The sequence below is a fragment of the Phaeoacremonium minimum genome, assembly GCF_000392275.1.
Source record: "Phaeoacremonium minimum UCRPA7 unplaced genomic scaffold PA7_03_scaffold_413, whole genome shotgun sequence".
In the NCBI taxonomy this organism is placed as follows: domain Eukaryota; kingdom Fungi; phylum Ascomycota; class Sordariomycetes; order Togniniales; family Togniniaceae; genus Phaeoacremonium; species Phaeoacremonium minimum.
The window spans coordinates 510,985-536,449 of record NW_006921315.1 but is presented as its reverse complement, the minus strand read 5'-3'; the positions used below and the strand labels follow the sequence as shown (position 1 = coordinate 536,449).

Genomic DNA, 25,465 nt, shown 5'->3' with positions numbered 1-25,465 from the left:
TCGAAGGACGGAGAGCTTGAATTTCTATATTAGCACGAGAAGATAGCTGAAGCAAATTACTTACTTAACAGCCGTGTTAGTGGCCAGCTGGGCATTGGAGATCCGACCGGTAGACGGATTGGATCTGGACCTTAACCATGTAAGTTCCTAGCTTAAGCACAATAGGTGGAAAAATACTTACTTGGAGCGTCCAGAGCGCTCAGAGCGGTCCTCGATGGACAGCAGGTCAAGACGAACGCCTATACGCACAAGTTAGTATGGTAATAAAGCTTCCAGCGATAAACTGGAATTTGCTAGGAGATTTAAACAAAGCTAAGTGTGAAGAACTGTAGTATAGTCAAATGTCTTAGGATGGGCAATATACGGTCCTCGAAGCCCAGCTAGGGCAAATTCTCGACTTGTGTATATTTCCCCAGAAACTGAGGAGCCAACTTTGCAGCCGAACCCGACAAGTGACAAAAGGGAAGAACAGAACGAACGAAAGCAGAACAGTTTTCATCAGTAAGGAGAAGGAAAATAATGAGCCATATAGTGAAAACAACTCTCCCCAGACACACCAACAGCGGCAAGGAATATAGAAATAGGGATGAACGAGGTAAAGCGAATAAGAATAATCTGACGCAGCTACCGGATAAAGAAAAGGGTTTCATAGGCTGAGATCAGTCTTTCCATGGAAATACGACGCCATGTATGAAAATCATGAATCAGAGGAAGTGTGAGGGCTGGTGAGATGATGCGAGAAAGCTCGAGATTTTGTGATCAGATACAGGGGAAAGATGGTGAAATTAACGTAGGATGCCGGAGAACAACCACAACAGCAGACAAAATAACGAGTAAACAACGCAACAGGTGAGGTATCGTAAGACACAGGTAGCTCGACGTATGATGAGATGACGGGGGAAGCTCGATGATCATAAAGGGGGCAACGCAAGACAGCCAAGACAGTGTAGGGAGCTGGGCTATGACAAAGCGACAGCATGTAGATCAACGGAAAGCAACGTGAAGCTCAGGTATCGAGGTGAGATAGAGGTAAAAATGAATAAATCAAGGAGGGTTTGCGCTGTAAATACAGCTGCTGAAATCAAAACTCGCGCCGCTGGGGTCACAACTTACCTCCACCAACAGGAGAGCCGCCCGCGGAGGGAGAGGTTCGTGAGCTCATCGTGGTAGTTGATACGGTGGGCTGGTATCTTGTTAGAATTTGGCGCCGAACGCGACGGATGTGATGGATGTGATGGATGTGATGTGTGTGGTGATTGGGGTATGATGACGTTCGTCGCGTTCGCGATGACTGCGAGGTATTTCTGATCTTGGGAGATGTGTTGAGGAGAAATCAGTGCGAGCCGTAGGACCGCAAGGAAGCTTGAACTCGGGGTAATCTAATGTGCGAAAGGGTATGAGGAGGGCGGTCAGGATCACCGGAGCTTGGGAATACCTTGGTGAGATTGTCGTGTCGAGGATGAAGGTCGCGGAAGGATGAAGACCGCGGGATGGCTTACGTAGAGGAAGGATAGAGGCCGTGGGATAACTTCTGTAATGAAAGGATAGACTGGGGAGTGGGACGGTTTTTACCAGAGATGGTGACCTTTATGGTATTTGTCCGGAAGCTGGGAGAGATGACAAGAACGTAGCTTGGTAGTCCTCGATCAAGAATCTTCGGGAATCGTCTGAAACGATAAAGGAGTTGCTTGATGGCCTCGAAATTGTAGGGGACGCGTTGAATAAAATGGGGGGGTGCCGAGCCGAGGTGGTGGACAAACCCCTTATTTGAAGAGAATCCCGTGACCTCCCTCGGCGGCACCACCCACTGCCTAAGGCCTTCGATCCTGATCCCACGCCCCGTCTGGGGGTTACCCTTGAGAAATTCAAATCAACAACCATAAGGTTACAAATAATTATGAGTTTCTTTGTAAAAACTCAGACAACAGTGTACCTCGGTTGAGGTTATCTTTGTCCTTCTTTGGCCGACAAACAATGCAGGCGATTTCTGTCGACATCCACCTTGCTTTAGACACCATAAGGCGCCGAGATGCCCCGATAAAGACCTCATTAGGAGTAAGCAAACTCCCAGCTCCTGGGAATCTGGAGCAGGTCCCTAACTGACTGTGATCAAGAAAAGAGCCTCGAGTCCCGATAAAGGACTTCAATAGCTCTGCTTGAATGCGGACATAGCCAAGGGAAAGGGTACTGGGAATAGCTTCATACCCGACCTCCTGAGAACACGATACCGCTCAGAGCTGTCAAGGCTGGCTTTGCTGGGCAGCAAAAGCGACGCAATGACAGCTCCAGATGGTTAGGGGAGGAATATCATATCCTGCATACATCAGTCATTCCCGCTCGATGCTGCGGAATGCCTGAATAGGCGCCGTGGACCTTCATTCTCAGCGCGGCCGGATGGGATCTTCAGTCTGCCAGGGGAACAATAGACGTAAGCACTGAACATCTGGCTCACCGTCCAATCGAGAGCCCCGGCTGAGCTGGGTTCCAGTCAGGTACTTCACCGAATGTGCGGCAAAACCCCGAGTACAGGAGCTGCTGGATAAGAGCGGTTCGCAGAGACGATTACAGCTTCAGGAAATATCTGTGTAATATCTCGAAAGCGAGGCTCCAGGCATAGCTTGATGAGGATTGTGATTTCAAGATACCGGGGGAGCCTAAGAGATGTGTCCTAGCTCTGTTCGTGGAGACTGAATGCATTCCCTCGTCATCCCTTCTCACGGATTAACTCGTTATGAGACCTCTGGCAGCACTCTTGGTCCTAACTTCGATGAAGACTCGAAGAGCTCGCCTTCCAGCTATAGAACACCATCAGAGACGGAGGTTGAGTTAACAAGCCAAGTCTGGGAAAAGCTTCAAGATGAAAGCAATAAAATGGGTGGGTTGGGTGGCTTCCGTCTCGATAGCATCAGTCCTCCAGCTTGATTACCCTGTGAGATAGCTGAAAGCTCGAACAAGACCAAGCTTGTGGGTGGCAAATGTCTTGTTTGTTACCAAGAACATGACATTGTCCGTGGAACCTCAACAGCTGAGACAGGACCTCGATCCAACAAGAGCAGTTCGGCTAAAGAAATGCTCTATGCTTCCTGGAGGCATCGAAGAACAAGAACGACGATGACGCCTTCGAAGTGAAAGCACTACCCGAAGAGAGCTGGGAGATTGGTAGTACGCCTGGATGGGTACACTTGCCCCTTCAGCCATTGGCGAAAATGCTTTTGGGATCTCAGCAAACGGACAGAGGCAGGAAGTCGAAGACAACACATGAGGAGGCTTCTTCATAGGACTTAAGTTGGGTTCTATAGGAAAAGTTGTGAGTCCCGAGCGCCTTGTCGCGATAACCTGTTCAAGGCCAAGCTGATAAGTTGGGGCTGCAGATTGCCGGGAGCATGCATCAGAGTGTCGTCTCTGTAGGTCAAATGGTCAACCTCTGTGAACCAAGACTTGCCACGGGCCGCGAATATCTGGTACACTCAAACCCCCGGAAGAAGACGACTTCGAATCCTATCCTTAATAACGAGACCTCCAACGCTCGCCGAAAGAGGCAAGCAGAAAGGTGAACAGACAACCGTGAAACAGCCTGTCACGATTATAATCTAGCCGAGGGCTGTGACGATGACGGCGGCAAATATCATCAATATGTCTGCATCAGCAGAACTATCGTGGGGTCTCAAGCCCGAATTGCCGATCTGGTCCCTGAACCGTGAAGAAACAGACCAGCCGTTCTCAGTCACCCATCAAGATCAACGGGGAGTAGAAATCATTGTACTTATAACTGGCGCCTATCCCACGGATGTTGGCGATGGATTCTGCCAGACTCTTGGAGAGCTCGAACTTGAATAAAGCTCGTGGGGTAGTCTTCGCGGCAGCATACTGCTGTCGTTATGACTACTCAGGGGTGAAGAAGAAGCAGCACTTGGAGTTCGCAAACTTCGTAGAGAGGCAGCTGTTTTCATGTTCGGAAACTGTCCAAACCCACAAATGGAACATGGTAGAGGCTTTGCTTCAACTGGTTCGGCCATGTGTCCCATGCTCTCATCTGCCAATATCATTCAGAATTAAGCGATGTCAGTGTATGGACCTTGAGATAATGTCTGGTGATCAGGAGTTCTGCTGCTTTTGGAGATTGTGTTTCGTCTCAGGAAGTCAGTCTTGCATTCAGAGTTGATATACCCTGATCTCATTGACGTCAGAGAGTCTTTGCTGGGCTTCAATTTCTGACAAGGCTTGGCCATGCTCTGCTTCATTCCCTAAGGGGCAGCTTCGGGATGTCATGGACCTCAGCTTCGAGGTTGCATGAAGCACTTCAACTCTTATTCGTTGCTCTCGCCTTTTCAGCGAAGGGATCTAGAGAGGCACGACGGGGATGCCACTTCTGCGAACTTAAGATCTGAGGTCAAAGGAGCATGATCTGGTCTCATGCCGAAGTCTCTGAACGAGCAAAACGGCGTGCTGGTCTTTGACTAACGTGGAGCAAAAAGCTGCTCGGAACTGATGAGCGTAAGATCTACCCTTTGAAACACCTAAAGCTTAAACTGATGATGAGTCTGCTGCAGCGATGTATAAAGATTCTGGGTGACGACAGGCGGCGTATCCAGATACTGATGACACTGTCGCCACTCGCCAGCCTCTTTTGCAGAGCTGTTTATCGATGAGGCCCCTTATCGACTATTTAGCCTTAAGTCTACAAGGCGGTGAAACCGAATGCAAGTCTGGCTCTGTCTTCAGACCTGGCTTGTCTATCCCAGCTATCGATAAGGCTAGGCCAAGCATATCGACGTCGAATAATCTTTTCAACTCGCAAATGAGCCTGAAACTCCTCGAAGTTCCCCTTTCCCGCAATATGGGCTCATTTGGGGACAGCCTCCGCAGAGCTGAGTCTTGTCACCCTTTCGACTAGTTGAGGTAGCTATACAAACTCTGCGTCGATACTCTGAGTTCACGAGCTTTGGCTAGACTCATTGCCTACGGTTGTTCCTCCTTCAACCAAGAGGAGCAATACGGCAGTCAAGGGTCGTTTTTGCTCGTCTTGAGCAGTCGATAGACGACCGCAAATTCAACTTGCCGGATGATTACGCTGTTACAACGCTCCGTTTCCGCCCAAAGCGAGAACTTGTAACTTGATGGCTTTGCTTGTAACCAATCAAAGCGATGACCGCTCATAAGTATGAGCCTACATTGCTCTCACGATGGCGTTAATCAGGCCTTCTTGCTCGCCTGCCTTTGTCGATAGGAGGTCACAACCTGATACTCTGGTGCTCTTCACTGGCCAGGGATCAAGGCCGTACGCACGCATGAGCATCTCGGTTCTGGAACGGAAGAGTTTGACCTTTTCTCATGGTCTAGAGTTGATCCGCCTTACAGTGGCCTCCTTATCCTTTGATGAATAGCTGCTTGACGTGCTTTTCTTGCTGTGGGGATATCCGCCCTCGACTCCCGTTCCTCGAGGAAGCTGCCTTTCGGGTCTCTGAAGCGCCGGCTTGAGCAGCACTTTGTTTGCCTGTTCTGGCGTATGGATCTCTGCCGTGAAGACGCTGCTTGTTGAGTGTATCTAGGGCCTGCCTGGAGGATTTTTGGTGTCTCTAGCTGCACCACCTGCTGATGTCTGAGTCTTTGAAACCGCGTCAAGGCCGATGGTAAGTTCCAGGTACGTCTGCTCCTTGCCGGCATTTCTTGACCAAGGCTAACCATGATCTTGTTTCTCCAGGTAATGTCGACGAATAGTGAAGCCCTGAAACCTCGTACGCAAGGAACGTAATCCCCGGCCGGTGTTATCGCTGCCTTCTACTCCGAACAGCAGACAAACAAGACGCAAGCTGTATAGAGCTAAAGATTACTGGAGGATGGAAACACTTGCCATCAGGTTCAAGACGACAGTCCTGTGAGCACAACAAAGTACCCCTGGAACGTCCTGGACTCCGAATAATAGCCAATCTTCGAGTTCAAGATGCTGTGCTAGTTCTCTCCTGAGACCTACTGGCCGAGAACGACCGTGGTACCGTACCTTTAGCTGAACGGCGACTACCGAGAGCGAGGAGACTGTTGAGGAATGCAGCAAAGAGCAGAAAGAGCTGGAATATACAATAAGTTACTCAGTGACTTCGGAGTAACTATGGCCGCGAGGCATAAGCTCCTAGCCGACCAGACTGGCGACAGAGAGCTGTAAAGAGGTGGCGGGAAGAAGAGTCAAAGGTGTATACTCAAGGGCCGGTACTCATCTCCGGTGCCCCGATACAGCCTTGAGAGGAGACTTACTCGCCAAGAGCAGTCCTCAGAGAGTCGTATTGAGCTCTTGAGCGAAATGGGTTCAGAGAAGCTCTCTTGGGAGACTACTGTGCGAAAACCGAAGTGTCGAAGCCCTATACGGGAAGATCAAGGACGAAGCTCTCCATCCGATGGTCTCAGAGGCCCCTTCGGAGTTTTTAAGCGAGATCAGCTCACAGGGATCCCTCTTGGAAGGCTGCTGTCTTGAATGTCGAAGTGTCGAAGCCCTATAGGGGTAGACAGGGAACGGCCCTCTAGCCCACGAGATCTCAGAGGCCCTTCCCGCTCCTTTGAAGACAGAAGTTGGGTAGCACTTGCCATTACAGCTTCTTTAAGCCTGAATGGACTCAGTAATCGCCAGCACTGGAGGATGACGGCCCTCCCAGCGCCACGGACGACTACCGGACGTTTGTTGAATATTAGAGCTGGAAAGAGCTGGAATTACACTCAGCTATTGAAGGAAGCTGTGTCGGTAGCTCTTTCCTGCTGGTGGATGAAGGATAATACCTCTTGATGACTTCGCGCGTGGAGCGAAGCTCAAGCGCTAGAGTGAGCTTAGATGGAGCTTCAGACCCTCAATAAGTCCCTGAAAATGGTCCAGATAATGTTGTCTTTGAAGGGTTTATGTGCTAAGGGTAGTATGAATCGATCCATGCCCATGCGCAGGTTGCGCAGGCCAAAGGACGATGTGGCCCCTGAAGAAAGGGGTGAGTGTCGTCGTCAGGATGAGGTTGTTGGTGAGGATTGGGGGCGGAAAGATCACGTCGCTACCGGGCGTAATTGGGGAAACAACGAACGAACGCACGGACCTAGACTAAGCGGAGCGGATCTATACAGCAACCGATAGAGCTCCATGGTCCGAGCGCATGCACCTACTATAAGCACTATTGAGGCTTGTAGGTAGGTCCTACCACTGCTTTTCCACCCAAGTCTCTTTGTCGCACTCACCAATTTGGACAGGAGCTGAGAGTATCAAGCCACTTACACTTCATTCCTTAGATCCTTTGGTGGCGGCGAAGGCTATGGAAGCTGCGCACTGAGCCAATTGGCTCTCAGTTTCTCAAGAAAAGAAAAATCCGATATCCTACCGTTCCGAAGATGCGCGCGACGACGGCATGTTTGTCGAAGGGCTTCTTCGGCAGGAGCATCGACGAGTTCAAGAGGCTCTCGCATATAGGTGAGTTGTCTTGGATGCAGCTTTGCGAGCTTGTGGGTGCTAATCGGGTGGGGAACTGTAGCGTTCAGCCTCGAGGGCATCAAAGGGGCGTCGACGCCCTACGAGCTGCATTCGTTCCGGAGCGCGGAGTCACTGAAGGACTGTAAGGTCATGTCGGATGTGGACATAGGGGGCTTCTCAAAAGCGCAGTTGGATTGGATACCACCGAGCTCGCCATCAGACTCACTGACGTCGACCGAACAACCACACGGATACGCTAGATTTCATGGATCGATATCTACACAATTACCGAGAAACAGACCCGATATCGAGAGGACGGGATATGCAGCGTGGAGGACCTGGGACAGGCCCCCGACATTGTTCGGGCGAAGCTTGTGGAATATCGATCCCTACGTATACCTCGCGCTGAGGATCAAGTCGGACGGACGAAGTTACTTCGTCAATGTCCAAACAGAATCGGTCGTACCAACCGACCTACATCAACACCGGCTCTTCAGCAAACGGCCGGGAGAGTGGGAGACGGTTCTCATCAAGTGGAATGACTTTGTGAGAACAAACCATGGCTTCGTCGTGGAGCCGCAGACAGAGCTCCTGCGACAGAAAGTCCGAACAATCGGCATTGGCCTGACAGACCGTATACCCGGACCATTTGACCTGTCCATCGATAGGATCTGGGCTACGAATAATCCCACCGAAGCTGAAGGAATCGATCTTGGTACTACGAAGGAGGGGGAGCTGAAGAACAAGCATGGGCAGGCAGTCAAATGGGGAGGTGATTGATTTCACCGTCTCTGCAGCATCGTAAATGAAAGGGTACATTCAAGGAGAATGGGAGTAGACTGTATGCGAGGATACCTTCAAAGTTGTCAGAAGGACTAGATAATGTAACAAATAGGAGCGATTGTGAGCACGCAGCTCGCCAGCTCGAGACATCAGTCATCATGATTGAGATGATATGCCGATGGCTTATGGATCATATGGCGTTTGAATCAACTGAAAAATCAATACGCATATCTTGTCACATTGAGCCACTTTCATATCGTGAAAACTGAGGCCATGCTCGATGTTAGGATTATATGAGAATCTCAGGCATCAGTAATGCAAAGTTAGAGTGACTTGATAGTGCTTTCGTCCACTCATATGTAACAGAGCTAGCCTTACCATTCCCAATATCTTGATAAGACCTGTCATCTTGTAACAACCTTATGTTCTGATTTTGCTCGAATGCCGTCCGGAAAGCGAATCACTCGCGGAGTCATGGCCGGATTCATCGTCACTCCCGATAGTTCGAAGCATTGTTGCCCCTGGTTTGGACTCATTTGTTTATTACATGTTGTAGCGTCTGCTTGAAATAACATGTGATCTGGGGAGGTCTAGTGTGCCACCGGCTTGTAGCGGCTGATGAACGACGACAAGCAGCTTCTTGGGCCAGCTACCACGATAAGAAGGCAAAAGAAGCAAAGAACATTCCGGAATGAACTTCAAGTGTCATCCGGGGAAGTGGATGACTCTTGATAGCTTGAAGTCCCAGTGGTGGCTAGAAGTCGATATGGCAAGGGGCAACTACAAGTATGGTGCGGTAATTCAATTTGGGGGGCAGATGGGTTGGGGAAATCTACTTCTACCACTCCGCATTCGATTTTCTCTAGATACAAGTGAAAACGAAGACCTTTCAAGTGAGTCCTAGATAGAGCATCCAAGCATAATCAAACGAGTATTGGGCGGTGTTTAGAGGATCGTGATTGATTGACCCCTTGCTTCCACAAGTAGAAACTCGAATGATTTGCGGTTACTTCAGGATTGATGTCACCCAGTGCCGTAGTCTGCTGTTCTGCGGACTTTAGACGGCGCAGATCTTGCCACGCTCCACACGGCTAGAATACCGACCGCCACAAATTTGATCTGTGGATAGCTCAAATGGCCAGGTTGCTGGGAGACAGGCCCTAGCTAAGAGGCCTGTCCACCAGGCATATTCCAAACTAACAAAAGCTTTCATGGGAGCTAGAGCACGCAGTGGCACCACAGGCAGTAGCGGCACAGCTGCGAAGAAAAAAACGTCGTGAAGAGCTCGCATGAGATGGCAAGGCTCTCCGTGGGAGCTTTGCCCAATCCTGACTCACGCCGGTAAGAAAAGAGAAACCTGGGCGGCGCCAGGCTGTGAGATCTGGTGGATGGTTGGGCTGGAACCAAGGGTCAAGGTCTGCCCAAAGGCCTTACCGCCATTGTGCCGTCTGCCATCTGGGAGTAATTCCTATCAAGGAGGGAGTACCGTGAGACATGAAACACGGAGAGATGCAATGTGCAGCATAGCCGCGAAGCAGTTATTCAGAGTCAGGTTGCTAGGATACCGGTAGTCTAGAGATAGCCCGTTTCGGCTGGACCGAAGGAGTTGCTCCTCAAGTCATTCTGTGACGTTCGAGGACGGCTCAACGACAGACGTCATGAGGGGTCTATTTGTTTGATAAGCAAGGGCATAAGGTTGAGTATCTAGATGTTGGCGGAAAAGCTAGCTCGAAGCCATCAAAAGGATACTTGATCAAGATATCGAGATACATGTACATGTCAATGCCGGCGTAGAGATTGGACGCTTGAGATATCCCAGCGGCAACATGCGGCAGAGTAAACGCAGTGATGCACCGTCGTGGTAGGTGGCATGTAGGTGTGGAGGAGGGGGATAAGATCCAGTGGCAGCCAGGTGCCAGCCTGCAAAAATTCAAATTGCCCCACTCCTTCTTGTTTTTGCCCCTCTATGAGCACAGAGGGCGACTAAGGCCCCCCCTCCTACCACAGCCCACTGCACACTACCCCTCCTGCCCTCCTCGTCCGTCCGAATAAATTCTTTCTGGCCCGCTCCCGATTTCAAACCTTTTCCCTCTTTTTCTCCTTGTCCTGCATACCTTCTGTCAACGGCACAGATATCTGCAAACTTCCATTCTGCACATTCGCAGTCCATCAATCACACAGTTCTCTCAAACAAACAACCGCCAACATGGGGTAAGCTCTTTCTGATCGCGATCGCGGCAGCTGGTGGCCGGCGAGATGCCTGCGACTACGATGCCCAGCCAAACAGCCTCGGTATCGTGAGAGCAGCAGCCTCATCGCCGACATCTCAGCCAGCCGCGCCGCTGTATCCATCGATCGTCTTGCTAACTCATCATCAGTAAGGAGGATAAGGCTCACATCAACGTCGTCGTCATCGGCCACGTCGACTCTGGCAAGTCGACCACTGTAAGTTGAACCCGTCGTCGCGCAACGGTGACACTATCCATACGTCTCACCCTCGAGGCGGGGTGATAACCGCTGCTATCTTACGGACACGATGCTGACTTTCGCTATCCAAGACCGGTCACTTGATCTACCAGTGCGGTGGTATCGACAAGCGTACCATCGAGAAGTTCGAGAAGGTTAGTCTTGACTCCCTTGATTGCAATCTACCCTCTGTCTGCACTCTATCTATCCTGTCTGTTTCATGGCCAGCCTGGCGATGAAATCGAATTTTGTGCCCCGCTCTCTGATTGTTATCGTGGCGGGGCAACAAACCCCCACTGCACAAAAATTTTCCTTGCCTGCGCACGGACCACTTTTCTCCTACCGCAGCAACGTACGACAAACGGGAGAGCAGCAATTTGCTAATGCACTGCAAAACAGGAAGCCGCTGAGTTGGGCAAGGGTTCCTTCAAGTATGCCTGGGTTCTTGACAAGCTCAAGGCCGAGCGTGAGCGTGGTATCACCATTGATATCGCCCTCTGGAAGTTCGAGACCCCCAAGTACTATGTCACCGTCATTGGTAGGTCCCAACCCTCTTCGCGGGGCGATGTCGTGCATACAGGCCTGCCCTGCATCGCAAGACGGGCAGGCTACTGCTGGCCCCGCCCACCGCCTATCTGCACATGGAAGAACCCATGCTAACGTCCGTGCTATCGCGCAGATGCCCCCGGTCACCGTGACTTCATCAAGAACATGATTACTGGTACTTCCCAGGCCGACTGCGCCATTCTCATCATTGCCGCTGGTACTGGTGAGTTCGAGGCTGGTATCTCCAAGGATGGCCAGACTCGTGAGCACGCTCTGCTCGCCTACACCCTGGGTGTCAAGCAGCTCATTGTCGCCATCAACAAGATGGACACCACCAAGTGGTCCGAGGAGCGTTACCTCGAGATCATCAAGGAGACCTCCAACTTCATCAAGAAGGTCGGCTACAACCCCAAGACTGTTGCCTTCGTCCCCATCTCCGGCTTCAACGGCGACAACATGTTGACTGCCTCCACCAACTGCCCCTGGTACAAGGGCTGGAAGAAGGAGACCAAGGGTGGTGAGGTCACCGGCAAGACCCTCCTCGAGGCCATCGACGCCATCGACCTGCCCAAGCGTCCCACCGACAAGCCCCTCCGTCTCCCTCTCCAGGATGTCTACAAGATCGGCGGTATTGGAACTGTGCCCGTCGGCCGTATCGAGACTGGTATCCTCAAGCCCGGTATGGTCGTTACCTTCGCCCCCGCCAACGTCACCACTGAAGTCAAGTCCGTCGAGATGCACCACGAGCAGCTTACTGAGGGTGTCCCCGGTGACAACGTCGGCTTCAACGTGAAGAACGTCTCCGTCAAGGAGATTCGTCGTGGCAACGTCGCTGGTGACTCCAAGAACGACCCCCCTGCTGGTGCCGCCAGCTTCACCGCCCAGGTCATCGTCCTGAACCACCCTGGTCAGGTCGGTGCTGGATACGCCCCGGTTCTTGACTGCCACACTGCCCACATTGCCTGCAAGTTTGCCGAGATCCAGGAGAAGATTGACCGCCGTACCGGAAAGTCTGTTGAGAGCAACCCCAAGTTCATCAAGTCTGGTGACGCTGCCATCGTCAAGATGATTCCGTCCAAGCCCATGTGCGTTGAGGCTTTCACTGACTACCCTCCTCTGGGTCGTTTCGCCGTCCGTGACATGCGTCAGACCGTCGCTGTCGGTGTCATCAAGGCCGTCGACAAGTCCGTTGGTGGTAGTGGCAAGGTCACCAAGTCCGCTGCCAAGGCTGGCAAGAAATAAGCAACTTGCCAACACCTACTCATCCCTCCATGATGGGCCAGCCGGTCAATTATTTCGCCTCATCACCACCTGTATGCAAGTACAGCACGATCACATCGACACGAATCTTCCCTTTGCTTTTGCATCACGAGTTCTCGGCAATTTCAGTCTTGGGGCACATACAATGAGAGGAAAGGGTCTGGGATTTCTGCGAATCAAAACTTCTCATCGTGTGCTTTAGTACAGAAAATAGAGTTCTCTTAGACGTGATCCCCAATCTGAGGTTCTTTCCTAATACTTTCCTGACAAGAATTGTGACATGTGCTCTGCTGCTCCGTGAAATGGTCCTCGTAGGAATGACAAGACAAGATGGGTATTGATCTATGTTATATAAGTATTACATGCCTATCATACAGTATTTACATCTTGCTATGCTGCTGTACACATTACTTGCCCAACTTGACGAACTTTCATTCTGACTCGGCCCAGGATAGAAGCTTGCCCTCAGCCATCTTGTACGCCGAGTCCAAGAATGCGTCGCCGCTAACATCACCCGCCTTCCTAGCCAAGTCCCAGTCCCAACCTGGCGTCGCCTCGAGGCTCAGCTCCGCGCGCTGTCCGCCGCCCTGCCCGGCCTCGATGCTCGTGTAGACCAGCTTCCAGCCGTCGAGCGTCGTCTCCAGCGCGCGCCGCACCTCCAGGCCCGCGAAGATGTAGTCCGCCTCGACGAGCTCGTCTGCCGACGTGTTGACGCCTTCTTGCTCGGCGGCTTGGTCTTGCGCGGGCGAGAACAGTCGTCGGGGCAGAGCCACCCCCGAGAGGCGAGCGGGCGTCTCCAGCTTCCCGTTCTGCGGCTCCAGGCGCGACTTTGTGAGGAAGGCCTGCAGGGAGGACAGGCCTGGTGCGTTGAACATTGCGTCGCCGAGGAGCTCCGCCGCGAGGCTCTGCGTGAGGCGGAAGTCGACGGGCTGGTCGGGCAGGCTCACGTCGGTGATTTGTGAGCTCTTGATGGCTCGAAGATGGGAGATGCCACTGATGTAGCCCTCTTCGATGCGTGGCTCGCGGACGTTGATGGCGAGTTCTAGAGATGGGGCCTGTTGGCTTGGATTGCCCGCGTCTTGCTTCAGTACGGGGAGAAACCGCATGAGGATCGTCGAGTCGAGGTAGGTGGGCCGGATCTTGCCTGGGAGTTCTAGTTTGAACAGAGGCGGCAGGGCGGGTGATAGGATCCTGTGAGCACCCTGATTGATCGGCGCCTTTAGAATTATTTGCTTGCTTCCGCCAGGTTGTTGGTGAAGGAGATGACCGAAGACGGCGGTGGTTTTGGTCGTCTCCGGGGACCAGCCACGGGATATTGGGGCGGGCTCGTCTCCTGGTAGCGGATGATCGACTTGCATATTCAAGAGAGGTGCTATGGGTGATGAAGACTGTGCTCCCTTGAGGTGGGACACATCTTGGTCCTTGTCAAGAGCCTCTGCAAGTTGTCGCGTGAAGTCATCACTTGACATGACACTTGACGTGACCGCATCTTCGCTCTGTGATGCATTCTTCTTAGATGGTGTCGCTGCGCCCTTGGCGGGACTTGCTGCAGTCCACCGAGCCCATGTGTGCAGCCTATCGCTCCAAGTCAGCTTCTCCTTGCCTCCATATTCAGCGACAAGTCTCGCAGATTCATGCTGAGCAGGATGTACAAGTAGCTTATTGGCTACAGACTGGTGCTGGTGTGAGGTCAGGAGTAGCCGAAAGACTCTGTCGCCAAGGTTCTCCAGCTCTGGCCTCCCGTCATCACTGTTCACCCATGTGATGCGGATATTTTCTCTGGATTCGAGGGGGGTAATAACAGAGTTCGTCAGCCGTGCAACTTCTGTTAGGAGAGTTGGATCGAGAGGAGAGGAGGATATAGAGTGGATGTCAACTATCCTCGACTGGACATTCTGGAGGGTGCCATTGATCTCGGCCAGTACTGTTTCAGCGATCGCTTTCGGGGCAACTATCCGGATAGCCGCTTCGGAAGGTATGATCTCGATTTGTCTGCCTGGGCCGAGCAGACGGCGAGCTATTTCTCGAAGCCATTGTTGAGTGCCGACTGTAGACATCCATCATTAGTTTCGTATTGCGGGCTGAGAGTGGTTCTAAAGAGTAGAAAGGGGATGGGAGACTTACGGGTCAACAGGGAAAATTCTGGTTCCCGAATCTGGACATCTAGATATCCCTCTCCGGCCATGATTTCTAGAATAGAAAGTTCCCAGTATTGGCGCATCAATCGAACGACCAACTTCTCCTTTGGAGTCATTGCTTCCAAAAGATAACCTCTCAAGCCAGCTTCGATGGCTTCTTCGCCCTTACGCACTTCCGGTAGCCATTGACTTCGCGAGACAATCCAGGGGTATACATCCTCGTATTGCGGTTGAGCGGCTGTGGGAAGATCGACAAGACTGCCATCAATCTCGTGGTTATTAAGAAGCTCGTATCTTCTGATGTAGCTAGCCAGCTGGGTAGCCGTGAAGCCATGAAGCAGAACCTTTTTTAGTTTGTCGAATTCGCGGGAGGATACTGTCAAATGCTCCGGTTTGAGCTCTTCGATGTTTTGGAGCACCTCGTCTAGCTCTGGACTGCTACCCTCCTTCTCTAGGATAGCCCCGAGATCGACATGCTCGACGGGAACGGTCAAGTCCTCGTCAACGGGGAACTCTTTTCGCTGAATACGGCCGCCATTTTTCATCACGATAGCCTGCGCGGGCTTTCCCAGTATGCCCGTTCCGAGCTCCTCTGCTTTCATAAAAACTCTGCTTCCCTTGTTCTTGAATATTTGCTTCGGTCGCGGTGACCTCGGCGACCGTTGCGGAAGCCTCCCATTCTCCTGCCTCTCTACCGCTGCCTCGGACGCGTCGTGGTCTGTATGAAGTTGTCGCTGGGGCACAATTGAGGTAGGGCGAAATGCAGTCCGAGCGAGGTGCAGTCGACACCGGAGGCAAATTGGGCCACTCCTTGCCCTTGTAACAAACATTGAGGCAAAAGAACCGCTCTATTGGCATCTATTCATCATGCCCAGGCTGCTGTGGTAGCTTGCAAAGGTTCAATGTCAAAAGCATTGACGAATTACTCCTCCACCAGGGTGATAATTGTTAGTTCGGCAAGGGTATGACTACCTCCTTAACAGAGGATCAGCACCTTTGTAGATTTAATAGACCTATAGTAATAAACAGCATATTCAAGAGCTTGATGAGTATTACGACTCACAATGTTGAGTATCTTTACTATTTAAGAATCAACGTTTATTACCCGGGTGCGAGCTACAAAATTTCCTGGCGGGCAGCCTAAAAAACGGATCCGTGCACCGAAACGCGTCTTAAAGTGCCCCTCCATCGCGTCTCCCAGCTTAATACCCTCCTGATCGGCAATCCCCAAAAGACATATCCTGTGTGAATCTGGCACTTCTTGGTGATCCTCGCAAGTCTTGATACTATGACGGTTCTAGAGTCTTCCACCACGATATCTGATCACCAGTCATAATGCCGGTCCTTCAGCGACGACCCCGTCGAGTAAGCGAAAGAGCATCCCCAGATCTACAAGCTCCATAGAACTGACACAGCCAGGTGGTTGACGATGACGAGCAGTCAGAACACGAGCAACGACCACGACAAAGACAACGGCGGGGCGAGCCGGAGCCGGAGGATAGCGAAGCGCCGGTATCCGACGATGAACAAGACCAAGATCAAGATATAGATGGCGTCCAACGAGACGACTCAGAGCAGAACCAGATGGTGAAGAAGCTGGTCAGATATGCGCTTGCGTGCGAGTACTCCAGGACACCCATAAGGAGGGAAGGCATCAAGGAGAAAGGTACTCGCGCACTGATCGCCTCTAGACCCAAAAGTTGCTAACGGCGGGCAGTACTCGGCGACCAAGGCAGGGCATTCAAGAAGGTGTTTGAGGGAGCGCAGAAACAACTACGAGCAGTTTTTGGCATGGAGATGGTGGAGCTGCCAGCTAGAGATAAGCTCACGAAAGAGGAGAAGAGAAAAGGTGAGCACAGACTGCAACCTCGAGCCAACCAACAGCTGACTTTGCTTTGAAGCTGTGAAATCACAGTCTGCTGGCCAGGGCGGACAATCGGCAGCCTCGAACGCCTACATGCTCGTGTCTACCCTTCCAGAACAGTACCGAGCGGCCAGAATTATCGCGCCATCGAAAGTTCAGAGTGCCGACGACGAGGCGGCGTATACGGGCTTCTACACCCTGATCGTGTCTATCATCACTCTGAACGGCGGCGAGCTCAGTCACCCCAAGCTGAAGCAGTACCTTCGAATGCTGAACACCGAGACGAACGTTCACAACAGCAACAAGACAGATGACGTCCTTGCCAAGCTACAGAGACAAGGCTATATCGTGAAGATGTCTGATAAAGATGCGAGGCAAAACGGGGAAGATGACAACACCACGTGGTATGTCGGCCCGAGAGGGAAGAAGGAGATCCCGCCTGAGGCGATTGCGGGCGTTGTCCGAGCTGTCTATGGTGAAGAGAGTGATGAACTGGAGGCTAAGTTGCGGGCTAGTCTTCGCATAAAGGAGAGGGTGCCCGGAGATGACCAAGAAGAAGAGGCCGTTGAGCAAGATGGCGCCGCCAACGACACACCGGTAAATGGTGGATCGAGAAGGAGATCAAGACGGACAGCGGCAAATGATGACTACGATGATTAAAAGTAGCTTGGGAAGCTGGTGGATTTGGAGTTTATGGTATCATTATGGCTTTGTCGCGAGACCTATTAATCGTATAGACCCAGGGTAACTTCCTTGCCCTCCTCGCCGCTTTCACTCCTCCTCGCGCTTCGACGGCTTCCTTCCTCTTGGTGCTCATACTATCTGGTGACTGTAGCTATGCTAACGTTGACTTGATCTTCTGTCCAGTCTCCTGCACCGCTGATACCGGAGGGTCCTGAAATTTCGATGGCGCATTCCTACGATGCGCGGACTTGTACGCCGTGTGGGCGTCGTGATACCGTTACGTTCGGTCTACCGTTCATGCTCCCTCCTCCTGTCGTATCGCTCGAGGCTCTTCACCCTCGCGGGGCGGCGGCGGTCCTGCTGGCTGAACCATTTTCTGTGGCGCAAAACGTTAGTTTGGTCCTGACAAGTAGAATCTCCAGACTTACGCGGATCAGCTGCGCGCGAATTTTTGCCATGGGCTCATTCTGCGCAAGAGCGGTATATGCTAGCATCGGAGGGTGTCCTACAATGCTGGCGTAGGTGTCACGGTGGATGTTCGTCTTCCATTCCCAACTGGTCGTATCAGGGTGGCCAGTGCCAATGAACTTGGCCTGGAGGCGCTCGAGCTCTTGTTGTGTGCGGAGCTTGTCCGCCTGTGTAGGGTTAGCAAACTACTGCAGGAGTCAGACAAATCAAGAAGTCTACTCACCATGTTGATCGATACGCAACAGTCCTCGGCGTTGACGGTGGAATGTTGTCGCGAGGTCCCGAGAGCTATCTAAGAAAACATCTGCTCTCACCTAGGTGAAGCGGAGTTTGGCTATTCTGCCGCCGTTCACCTCCTTCAACCTCATCAACCGCGTTCCCTTCAGAAGGAACAATTGGGTACTCAATGCTTTCAGCCCCGTATATTTAGCTTATATATCCTCTTTCATCTATCTGACTGGGTCTGTTGGGCGCCTGGGTAAAACATTCTCTGGGTTCGGGCGTAACACGCGTGGCTACGCTGGACCAGCCGCCTCATCTTATCACCTGAGAGACACGCGGATATGCTGGCGCACTTCATATAAGCCAGGGAGTAAGGAATATCCTCCCGACACTTCGGCCATTGGCAGTAGCGTAAAGGGACTCCGAGGTTCTGGGCTGGCCACCGTTGCCTGGCCTTTTATTGCCGGGTGGACTGATATCGCTGGCGATTACTCACATGGGGCTTGGCCAGTCGAGTAACAGAATGAGGGAGACTTGGGATCGTCTCGCAGCCGCGCGGGATCTGCGCGAGAAATACATCGCAGACATCAGCCAGATCAAGAAGACATGCGATGCTGAACATGGCAAGCAACATGTTGCCGAGTGCCCTGATTGCTATCCTCAAATCGTGGACAAGATACGGATGTTCTATCTTGAGAACCCCGACTTTGACTGGTTTCCTGGGAGGGAGGATTCGGTCGCTGACCTGAAGGAGATGTTTGCTGGTGCGAAGGAGTACAAGGTCGATCTCGAGGCAATCGACTCGCTCATTGAAGCCGAGAAGAAGCAGGTCTACCTACAAGATCTGAAGAGCAACAATGTTATCCGGAAGGCTCTTGAGGATGTCCTTGAGAAGCGCAGCTTGTTGGCTAAGATAAGGACTGGAAACGGAAACGGCGGCTTTGAAGATCTGGTCAAAGAGATTCGCAATGCGCTGAATCAAGATTCTAAACAAAGTCCGGATGATGTTTCAAAGATCTTGGCAAGACTCAACTCAACTAAAACACCAGAAGAACGCCATGAAGTTTACTCAAATGCTTTCTTCAAAGACGGCCCCGATCAGGAGGTATCCTCCAAAAATCAGAAATACCTTGAAAGCTTGCGAGATGGCATGTCGCTAGAATTTGTCATGAGCCAGGTTCTCTCGGACAGAAAGGCCAGCCTGGCCGCTCAAGACGAAGAAGAGAAGCACAAGCGAAGGTTGGGTGAACTACGGAGAGCAAGGACAGCACACGAATTACAAAAGACCAAGAAGAAAGGCGGCGCAAGCACTGCAGGACCTCAGCCAGCGGATTGGCTCTACAATATCCCTCCGTGTTTCGTCTGCTCAAAGGTCCCAAACCCAGCGGAAGTTATTGCTTGTGGTCTTTGCGAAGTGCTTGTGGATGCACAGATTCGGGACGTGCCCGTGGTATTCTGCTCGACAGCATGCGGAGATGAGGGACAGGTGAGGCGCTCGGAAGGGTTTCAAAGCATTCGTGGCCTAACACATTTGCAGTCAATACATACAGAAGAGTCACACCAATGTGCGAGCGGAGAAGACTGCGTTCAGCTTCATGATGAGGACGTCGATATGGATGCCGATGAGGCAGAGGCCGTCTTGTGCAAAACGTGCACAAGCTCTCTGAAGGTTGAGTCACTATTTTGCTCCGAAAAATGTGCTGGAATAAATTTCCAACCCCACCGCGAGAGCATTCATGTCCCTAAGTGGGAAGATCAAGGAGACGGCGTTATTGATGCAGATCAACTTGAATTTTATGATGAGGAAAAGACAAAATATCGCGCGCGGAATCTTCAAGAACATATCCTGCCATTAAGTTACGCGATAGAAGAGTTTCAACAGCGTAACGGGCTTGAGCTATCTCGACATGACTGATGCAGTACATCAAACGACAGGGAATTCTTTAGGAGACTACAATAGCAGCGAAGTCCGGTGTTTTGGGCTGGGAATGTGGACAAGTATATTAGCTACGTAGACGGTTAGTTTCCAGGAGAAATCGCTGAAAGACCTATACATTGTAGCCTACATGTGCTCTGGCGTTCTAAGCCCGAATGTCCAGCAACCTAATGAGCCGAGAGACCCCTTTCTTTGCTGGGAATTGTGGGGTCTCCTGCACGTCTGGCAGTGCCCGTAAGGGATTCGGTCACAGCCAGCGCTTATTTGGCGCAACTCGGATTTATGCATGAGCTCGCCCGAGTGGTACGTACCGAATATCCCGAAATCGAATTGCCATCCGCAGGCCGCCTTGGCGAAATTTATGTCGGCCTTATTGCATCATTGGCGATTTCTAAACACCAGCTCCCCAAAGTTTCTCAAAGCCTTCTACAACTGTGCGATACTCGCCCACCACTCAAGATGTCGGTCACACCAGCGCTGAAGGGCGATTCAGCGCAGCAGGTCCGCTCATTAGTGAGTCTCACCCTCTCTCTCATTCCATTTTGCGCAGTTGCAGAGAGCTTCGCGGCTCGGCTGGTTTGCTCTAGCAGAGCCGAGTGTCAACGCAGACGCCCTTGTGCAGACATGGCAGACACAAGGCTATATATGTATGCTGACGATTGTTGCACTGCAGTACCGTCAATTATTACGGCAAGGCGGGCAATTTTCTGCTTACAACTTCAGAGAATATGCGAAGAGGCGCACACGAGATGCTTTCCGCGAAAACAAGGACATCGACGATCCGAGGCGAGTACAGGAACTGATACAGAAAGGGTTGAAGGAGCTTCAGAGCATGAAGGTATGCTTCTAGTCTCGCAATGCAGCACAACAGTTTCGACATCACGGTGCTCGCAGTTAGTACAGACGGGCCGTCGCTAACTCGCGAACAGAGACAAACCATCGTTAGTCAGTTCTACCAGATGGACAAGCTTGTGGTCGAGGGAGGTATCTCGGTATGTAACCATCTTTTCGCGCCATACCCCCTTCTAATGCGCAGTAGGGCAAACAAAAAGGTGGCAAAGGCGACATTGCCCGACAGAAAGATACTGGGTAAGGAGAATTGTTCAAGAGTTGTGCATTACATGACTGACAAATGGCAATAGCTGGGACTGAACACCGCAATCGATTCTAGCACAGCAGGCAGGAGATGACAGGAAATGGCCGAGACCAGAAGCAATACAGGGGTCCTAAGAGGCTTGTGTAATACGACATCCGTTCTGTATCATTAAAAGGAGCGCGAGGAAGGCGTTGGCGACACGTACCATCACTGCGCAGGGGAAGCTTTGAGGGCGTGCAATACTTTTGGGGGCTATTATGAGCCTTGGTCCACAATGAGGATCCTGGAGAAATGACATAGATCTATGCGAAAGCAAACCACTCGACTTTCAACAGGCGTTTATCGCAGAAACCCCCATATAGTCCATCAATTTCAAGAAAATACCGAATTCTTTTCCCCGGCCCCGGTCGGCGCACTCACCCGTAAATGCATTGCGAAAGCCGAGTCGGGCGCCGGAGTTATCTACTATGCTTTGGTGCATCTTTGCTATAGATGATTAGCTCTGTTTTCCTATCGCTTTAAAAGAATCTATGCTTCAAACGCGATATGCAAGGTTTAGCCCAGATTCGGACAGGTCGTCGCGACAAGGCTGGAAATCCAATTGCAACAGAGCGCCATCAAGTACGTCGCAAGTTTTCGAATGCCCGCATCTAGCACAGGCCGTGTGATAATTCCATGTTGGAACTATTGAAAGTGCTTTTGAAAGACAGCGCATTTCTGAGTGGTCTGTCGGTGATTCCGCCCCAGCTTAGTCACCACCTCGTCTGATCAGCTCGGCTCCATTCGCGACGACTTTCTGGCGCATCCATCGTATCGTCGCCCACCCACTCAGTGAAGTGTGCTTAAACCGGGACAGTGTTGATTCTGTTTGTATTGAAAATCTGAGTGGTTCTCAAGATGGCTCCAGGGGTAAGTTCAAACGCAACAGTTGATCACAATCGTGACCACTGGTCTAATGACCTGCCCGCTAATTAGTACCGCACGGCGACCCAGACGCGACGAGGAAATCGTAGTGGATTCCCTGAACATGATGACTTTGAAGGTACCAGGCCTCCATCACTAGCTGCGACGAGGGCCATCATGAGAAACTAACCCTCAATCCGATAGGCCTACCAGTGCGACAATGGCGTCAAGAATGGGTCAGCATCGCCCCTCCTCCACCTCTAGAGACAACACAACAAAATGATCGATGGGCTGTTGAGCTGCCGCATGGCATGCCGAAGGACTATCAACTCCTCGCTCCCCACAGTCAAGAATTGCTACGAGCAGCCCGCTCAGGGCGACTTTACAAGAGGCCCGCCCCAGAGGATGATGAGCCTGATGCTGATGCCGGCGCCGACAAAGCGGATAAAAAAGACGAGGGTGCGGTCAATGGCTTCCAGGTGAAGATGTGGAAACAGGTGCCCAGGAACATTGAAGGTGCAACCGTTTCACATCTAGCCAAGCGCCACAAGAACACCATCACACTCGCCGCTAAGGCCGTCGCAGTGCAGATTGGCGGGCCTACCGTAACAAGAGCAACGGTGCGACGGATAGATGCGGCTGGAAATCCCTATACTCAGGAGATGGTCGTCACAGATGGACAGCCAGTCGATGGTGAAATCATCTCAACAAGGGTCGTTTCTGCCGCGGCAGTCCCGAATGGAGACGTCGCATCACAAGCGGCTACACCAGCGAAGAAAAGGCCACCGCCACCCAAACGGAAAGCGAAGCTAGGGCGTGGCCGTGGCAGAGGTCGAAAGATCGGTGCCCCAAGCATTTCCCGACCACCACTGCCAGGAGGCACAGGTACCGACGGGACAGCGGAAATTAAGCGTGAAGCTACAGGACCTGATGTGAGTTTCAAACTGCCATACGTCGAAACAATTCTAATCTCTCGCAGGCCATCAAACAGGAGGGTGATAATGACGCTTCTACGAATGTGGATAGTGAGATGGCGGATGCTTCTGTGCTTGATGACGAGGAGGGCGATGACGATGAAGGCGAGGAAGGTGAAGAGGGTGAAGGCGAAGGCGACGAGGGTGGTGATGATGACCAAGAGGATCTCACACCCGAAGTCGACAGTGGTGTGGATCAGGATCAAGATCAGGAGATGGAGGAGCCGTCCCCACCTATCACCCATCCCCTATCCCAATCGTCAGTGCCGCCAGTCGAGGGAGAGGTGTCATCCGACGAAGATCTGAGTGCCTCGAAGAGTGTCATTTCAGATACATCTCCTGGCCTAGCGCCGCCCCTTGCGGTACCACTCCTGCAATCGCCGCGTCTTGAAGGCAGTCCGTTAAAGAACGTGCTCGTGCCTTCACCAACGGAGCCGTCGCCAGCCCTGTCACCAAACGGAACAGGCGCTCTAGATACAGCTGTAGAGGAGACTCCAGCAACGTTAACGAGCGTTTCTGAGGTCTTGGAGATTGCTCAGCCTGCTGTATCTGAGCAGCTCACAGCAACAGCCGAAACTACACAAGACCCAGAGCCCGTCTCCGCTATTGATTTGAACACTACTGTGGTAGGGGTTGGCATTTCCGAGCCAGTAATTGTACAAGAGCAAGTCATGCAAGACGCGCCCAATCCCGAACGGGAAAGTGAAGCGGTAGCTGAGGAGGCCTTCTCTGCAACCGCGTCTATCGACAGCAAGCAAAAGGCGGATTTCACAGAGACCTTGAACTCGGCCGTTGGTGATGTGGACGAGAAACTCCCCGCGGAGGCCACGCCAGTGTTAGAAGAGACTCCCGCCGTGGCGCTAGCCTCGTTGGAGCAGCCACCTGCTCCAGAGCCGGAAGTGCCAGCACCAGAAGATATTCCCATGCCGACTCGGGAAGAGCCAATGCCTGGGCAAGAGCCGATAGTCGAGCCTCCCCAACCACCTCCGTCGCCTCCTCTAGAGCCTAAGAAGATTGACGATGATGATGATGGCCCGGACCTGCTCGGTGGGCTGGAGGCCATGCTTGACCGTCAAGCAAAGGAGAGCCAGCCACCTACACAGCCGTCTTTACCCCCGCCAGAGTCTGAGGAGCCTGCTGGCTCGGTTCCTACAGAATCCGCTCCAGCTGTGACGGAACCAGCTGTGGCGCAACCGGAGCCTGCAGAGGCTGCAGCAGAGCAACCAGTCAGTGAGGTGAAAACAGAACCTCAGGATGCTGCCAGTGGCGCTTGAAGTTCAGTAGATTCTGGCTTCGCTTAGGACATACATGTAATTATAGTAGCATGAGAACGATATACCCTCCTGATAAGTGTATAGAGTTTCTCTAGTGGGATTAGGCTGCGTCAGAGCATCATCTATGTTTAGGTTCATCTTCTGCTGTAATCAGGCGCATGGCGATCTAGTATAGTCCACAATTCGTTATCACTCAAGTGTACGGACCAGAGTCTCCAGCATTCCAGTCTCTTAACACTGGGAATCATCTACCTTGGCCACCGCAACACATTCACTAAGTAGCTAGTACATCCCAGCTAAGCAAAAGGCAATACACTGCAAGCATTCAGGTGTGGCCTCTGTAGATGTGTTTCCATCATCCCGAATGCCTGACCAGAGTCTGCACTTGCCCGCGATAATCATTGCAGTATCCAGTTGTAAGGTTACATCTGCCCCAGGAGACTGGCCTTCGTCCTCCCAGATCATAGCTTTGATCGAGCTTGGAAACGATAGTGGTATCAACAAGATACAATCGTCCACTCTGGGTACAATATCACGAAGCGAGCACCAACCTCCATGAAACCGGAGGACATGAGCTTGAGTTGAGAGATACTGCACTGCGGGTTGGACTCGTTCTGCCTTTGAGAGAAGCTGAGAGCTTGACTTAGTCAAGTCACAAAGGTATTTGGTATCACAGCATTAGAGATAAGCCAACTAACTTGAACACGATTCTTCACCAGGCATCTTCGTAAGTGGCTCATGTGACTCAAAACGTCCCCGGAAACCGGCACTGTAGAAAACTTTTCCGAGTTTTGATCCTCTTGGGGCTCGTCTGGAAGCAATCCAGCAATCGTCTGGCACAGGTGTTGCATTTCTAGAGTGAGACGAAATGGCTGAGATAGCGTCGGCTGGCTGGGCGTCGCCTGACTGGCTCTCGGCATTGTGTCAGTGTCGGCGATGAGAGATGAGAGATCGGTATCCAAGGCGTCAGGAAGGGAGTCCCGCGTATTGAGGTGGTTTGGTTTAGGTGCACTGCATGCACCGTAGGTCATCAGGCACTACAGACACGTCAAACTCAAACGCGTTCTCATTCGCTTGAAGTTTTGATACCTCCACCACCTCGAAAACGCTTATCAGAGGACGTCCAGAATAAGCTGATAACGCCTCTAGTATGCAATGAGGACTAGATTATCTTGCTCGATGGCTTTGCCTGTTTTAAAAACTTATAGGGTTCTTACTCAATGTTTGGGAACTGCAAAGCAGGTGGGAAATCCGCAAATGCTGGTTCTATATGATTGGTTCGCAGTATCGGTGACCTCGGAGCCTTGTCTGCCCAGGTGCCATGTTTAGGCTCATCATGTGTAAAAATGGCTTTCCGGTGGCTGGCATCGCACATGTACTTTGGCTGGTCAATAATCTTCCTCGGGCTTGCTCAGG

At 51.8% G+C, this 25,465-nt stretch overlaps 6 protein-coding genes across 6 annotated transcripts; 4 read left to right on the top strand and 2 right to left on the bottom strand.

Moving 5' to 3' along the window:
• Positions 1–10,424: 10,424 nt before the first annotated feature.
• On the top strand, positions 10,425–12,472 carry UCRPA7_5486 (putative elongation factor 1-alpha protein; the record flags this gene model as incomplete). Its single annotated transcript, XM_007918033.1, has 5 exons — positions 10,425–10,429; positions 10,597–10,663; positions 10,777–10,839; positions 11,084–11,222; positions 11,364–12,472. 5 exons carry the CDS (start codon positions 10,425–10,427, stop codon positions 12,470–12,472), a joined length of 1,383 nt encoding a protein of 460 aa, XP_007916224.1.
• A 449-nt stretch (positions 12,473–12,921) lies between these two features.
• On the bottom strand, positions 12,922–15,230 carry UCRPA7_5485 (hypothetical protein; the record flags this gene model as incomplete). The annotated part of the gene is made up of 2 exons (XM_007918032.1): positions 12,922–14,537; positions 14,615–15,230. 2 exons carry the CDS (start codon positions 15,228–15,230, stop codon positions 12,922–12,924), a joined length of 2,232 nt encoding a protein of 743 aa, XP_007916223.1.
• Positions 15,231–15,963: 733 nt separating this feature from the next.
• UCRPA7_5484 (putative mage family protein) lies at positions 15,964–17,152 on the top strand (the record flags this gene model as incomplete). The annotated part of the gene is made up of 4 exons (XM_007918031.1): positions 15,964–15,993; positions 16,048–16,294; positions 16,346–16,477; positions 16,530–17,152. 4 exons carry the CDS (start codon positions 15,964–15,966, stop codon positions 17,150–17,152), a joined length of 1,032 nt encoding a protein of 343 aa, XP_007916222.1.
• A 319-nt stretch (positions 17,153–17,471) lies between these two features.
• On the bottom strand, positions 17,472–17,870 carry UCRPA7_5483 (putative splicing factor 3b subunit 5 protein; the record flags this gene model as incomplete). The annotated part of the gene is made up of 3 exons (XM_007918030.1): positions 17,472–17,552; positions 17,605–17,811; positions 17,868–17,870. 3 exons carry the CDS (start codon positions 17,868–17,870, stop codon positions 17,472–17,474), a joined length of 291 nt encoding a protein of 96 aa, XP_007916221.1.
• Positions 17,871–18,389: 519 nt separating this feature from the next.
• Positions 18,390–19,345, top strand: UCRPA7_5482 (hypothetical protein; the record flags this gene model as incomplete). Its single annotated transcript, XM_007918029.1, has 2 exons — positions 18,390–19,221; positions 19,299–19,345. The coding sequence occupies 2 exons, from the start codon at positions 18,390–18,392 to the stop codon at positions 19,343–19,345; spliced, it is 879 nt and encodes a 292-aa protein (XP_007916220.1).
• A 2,450-nt stretch (positions 19,346–21,795) lies between these two features.
• On the top strand, positions 21,796–24,049 carry UCRPA7_5481 (putative lyr family protein; the record flags this gene model as incomplete). The annotated part of the gene is made up of 4 exons (XM_007918028.1): positions 21,796–21,807; positions 21,874–21,940; positions 22,006–22,733; positions 22,781–24,049. The coding sequence occupies 4 exons, from the start codon at positions 21,796–21,798 to the stop codon at positions 24,047–24,049; spliced, it is 2,076 nt and encodes a 691-aa protein (XP_007916219.1).
• Between the last annotated feature and the right edge of the window lie 1,416 nt (positions 24,050–25,465).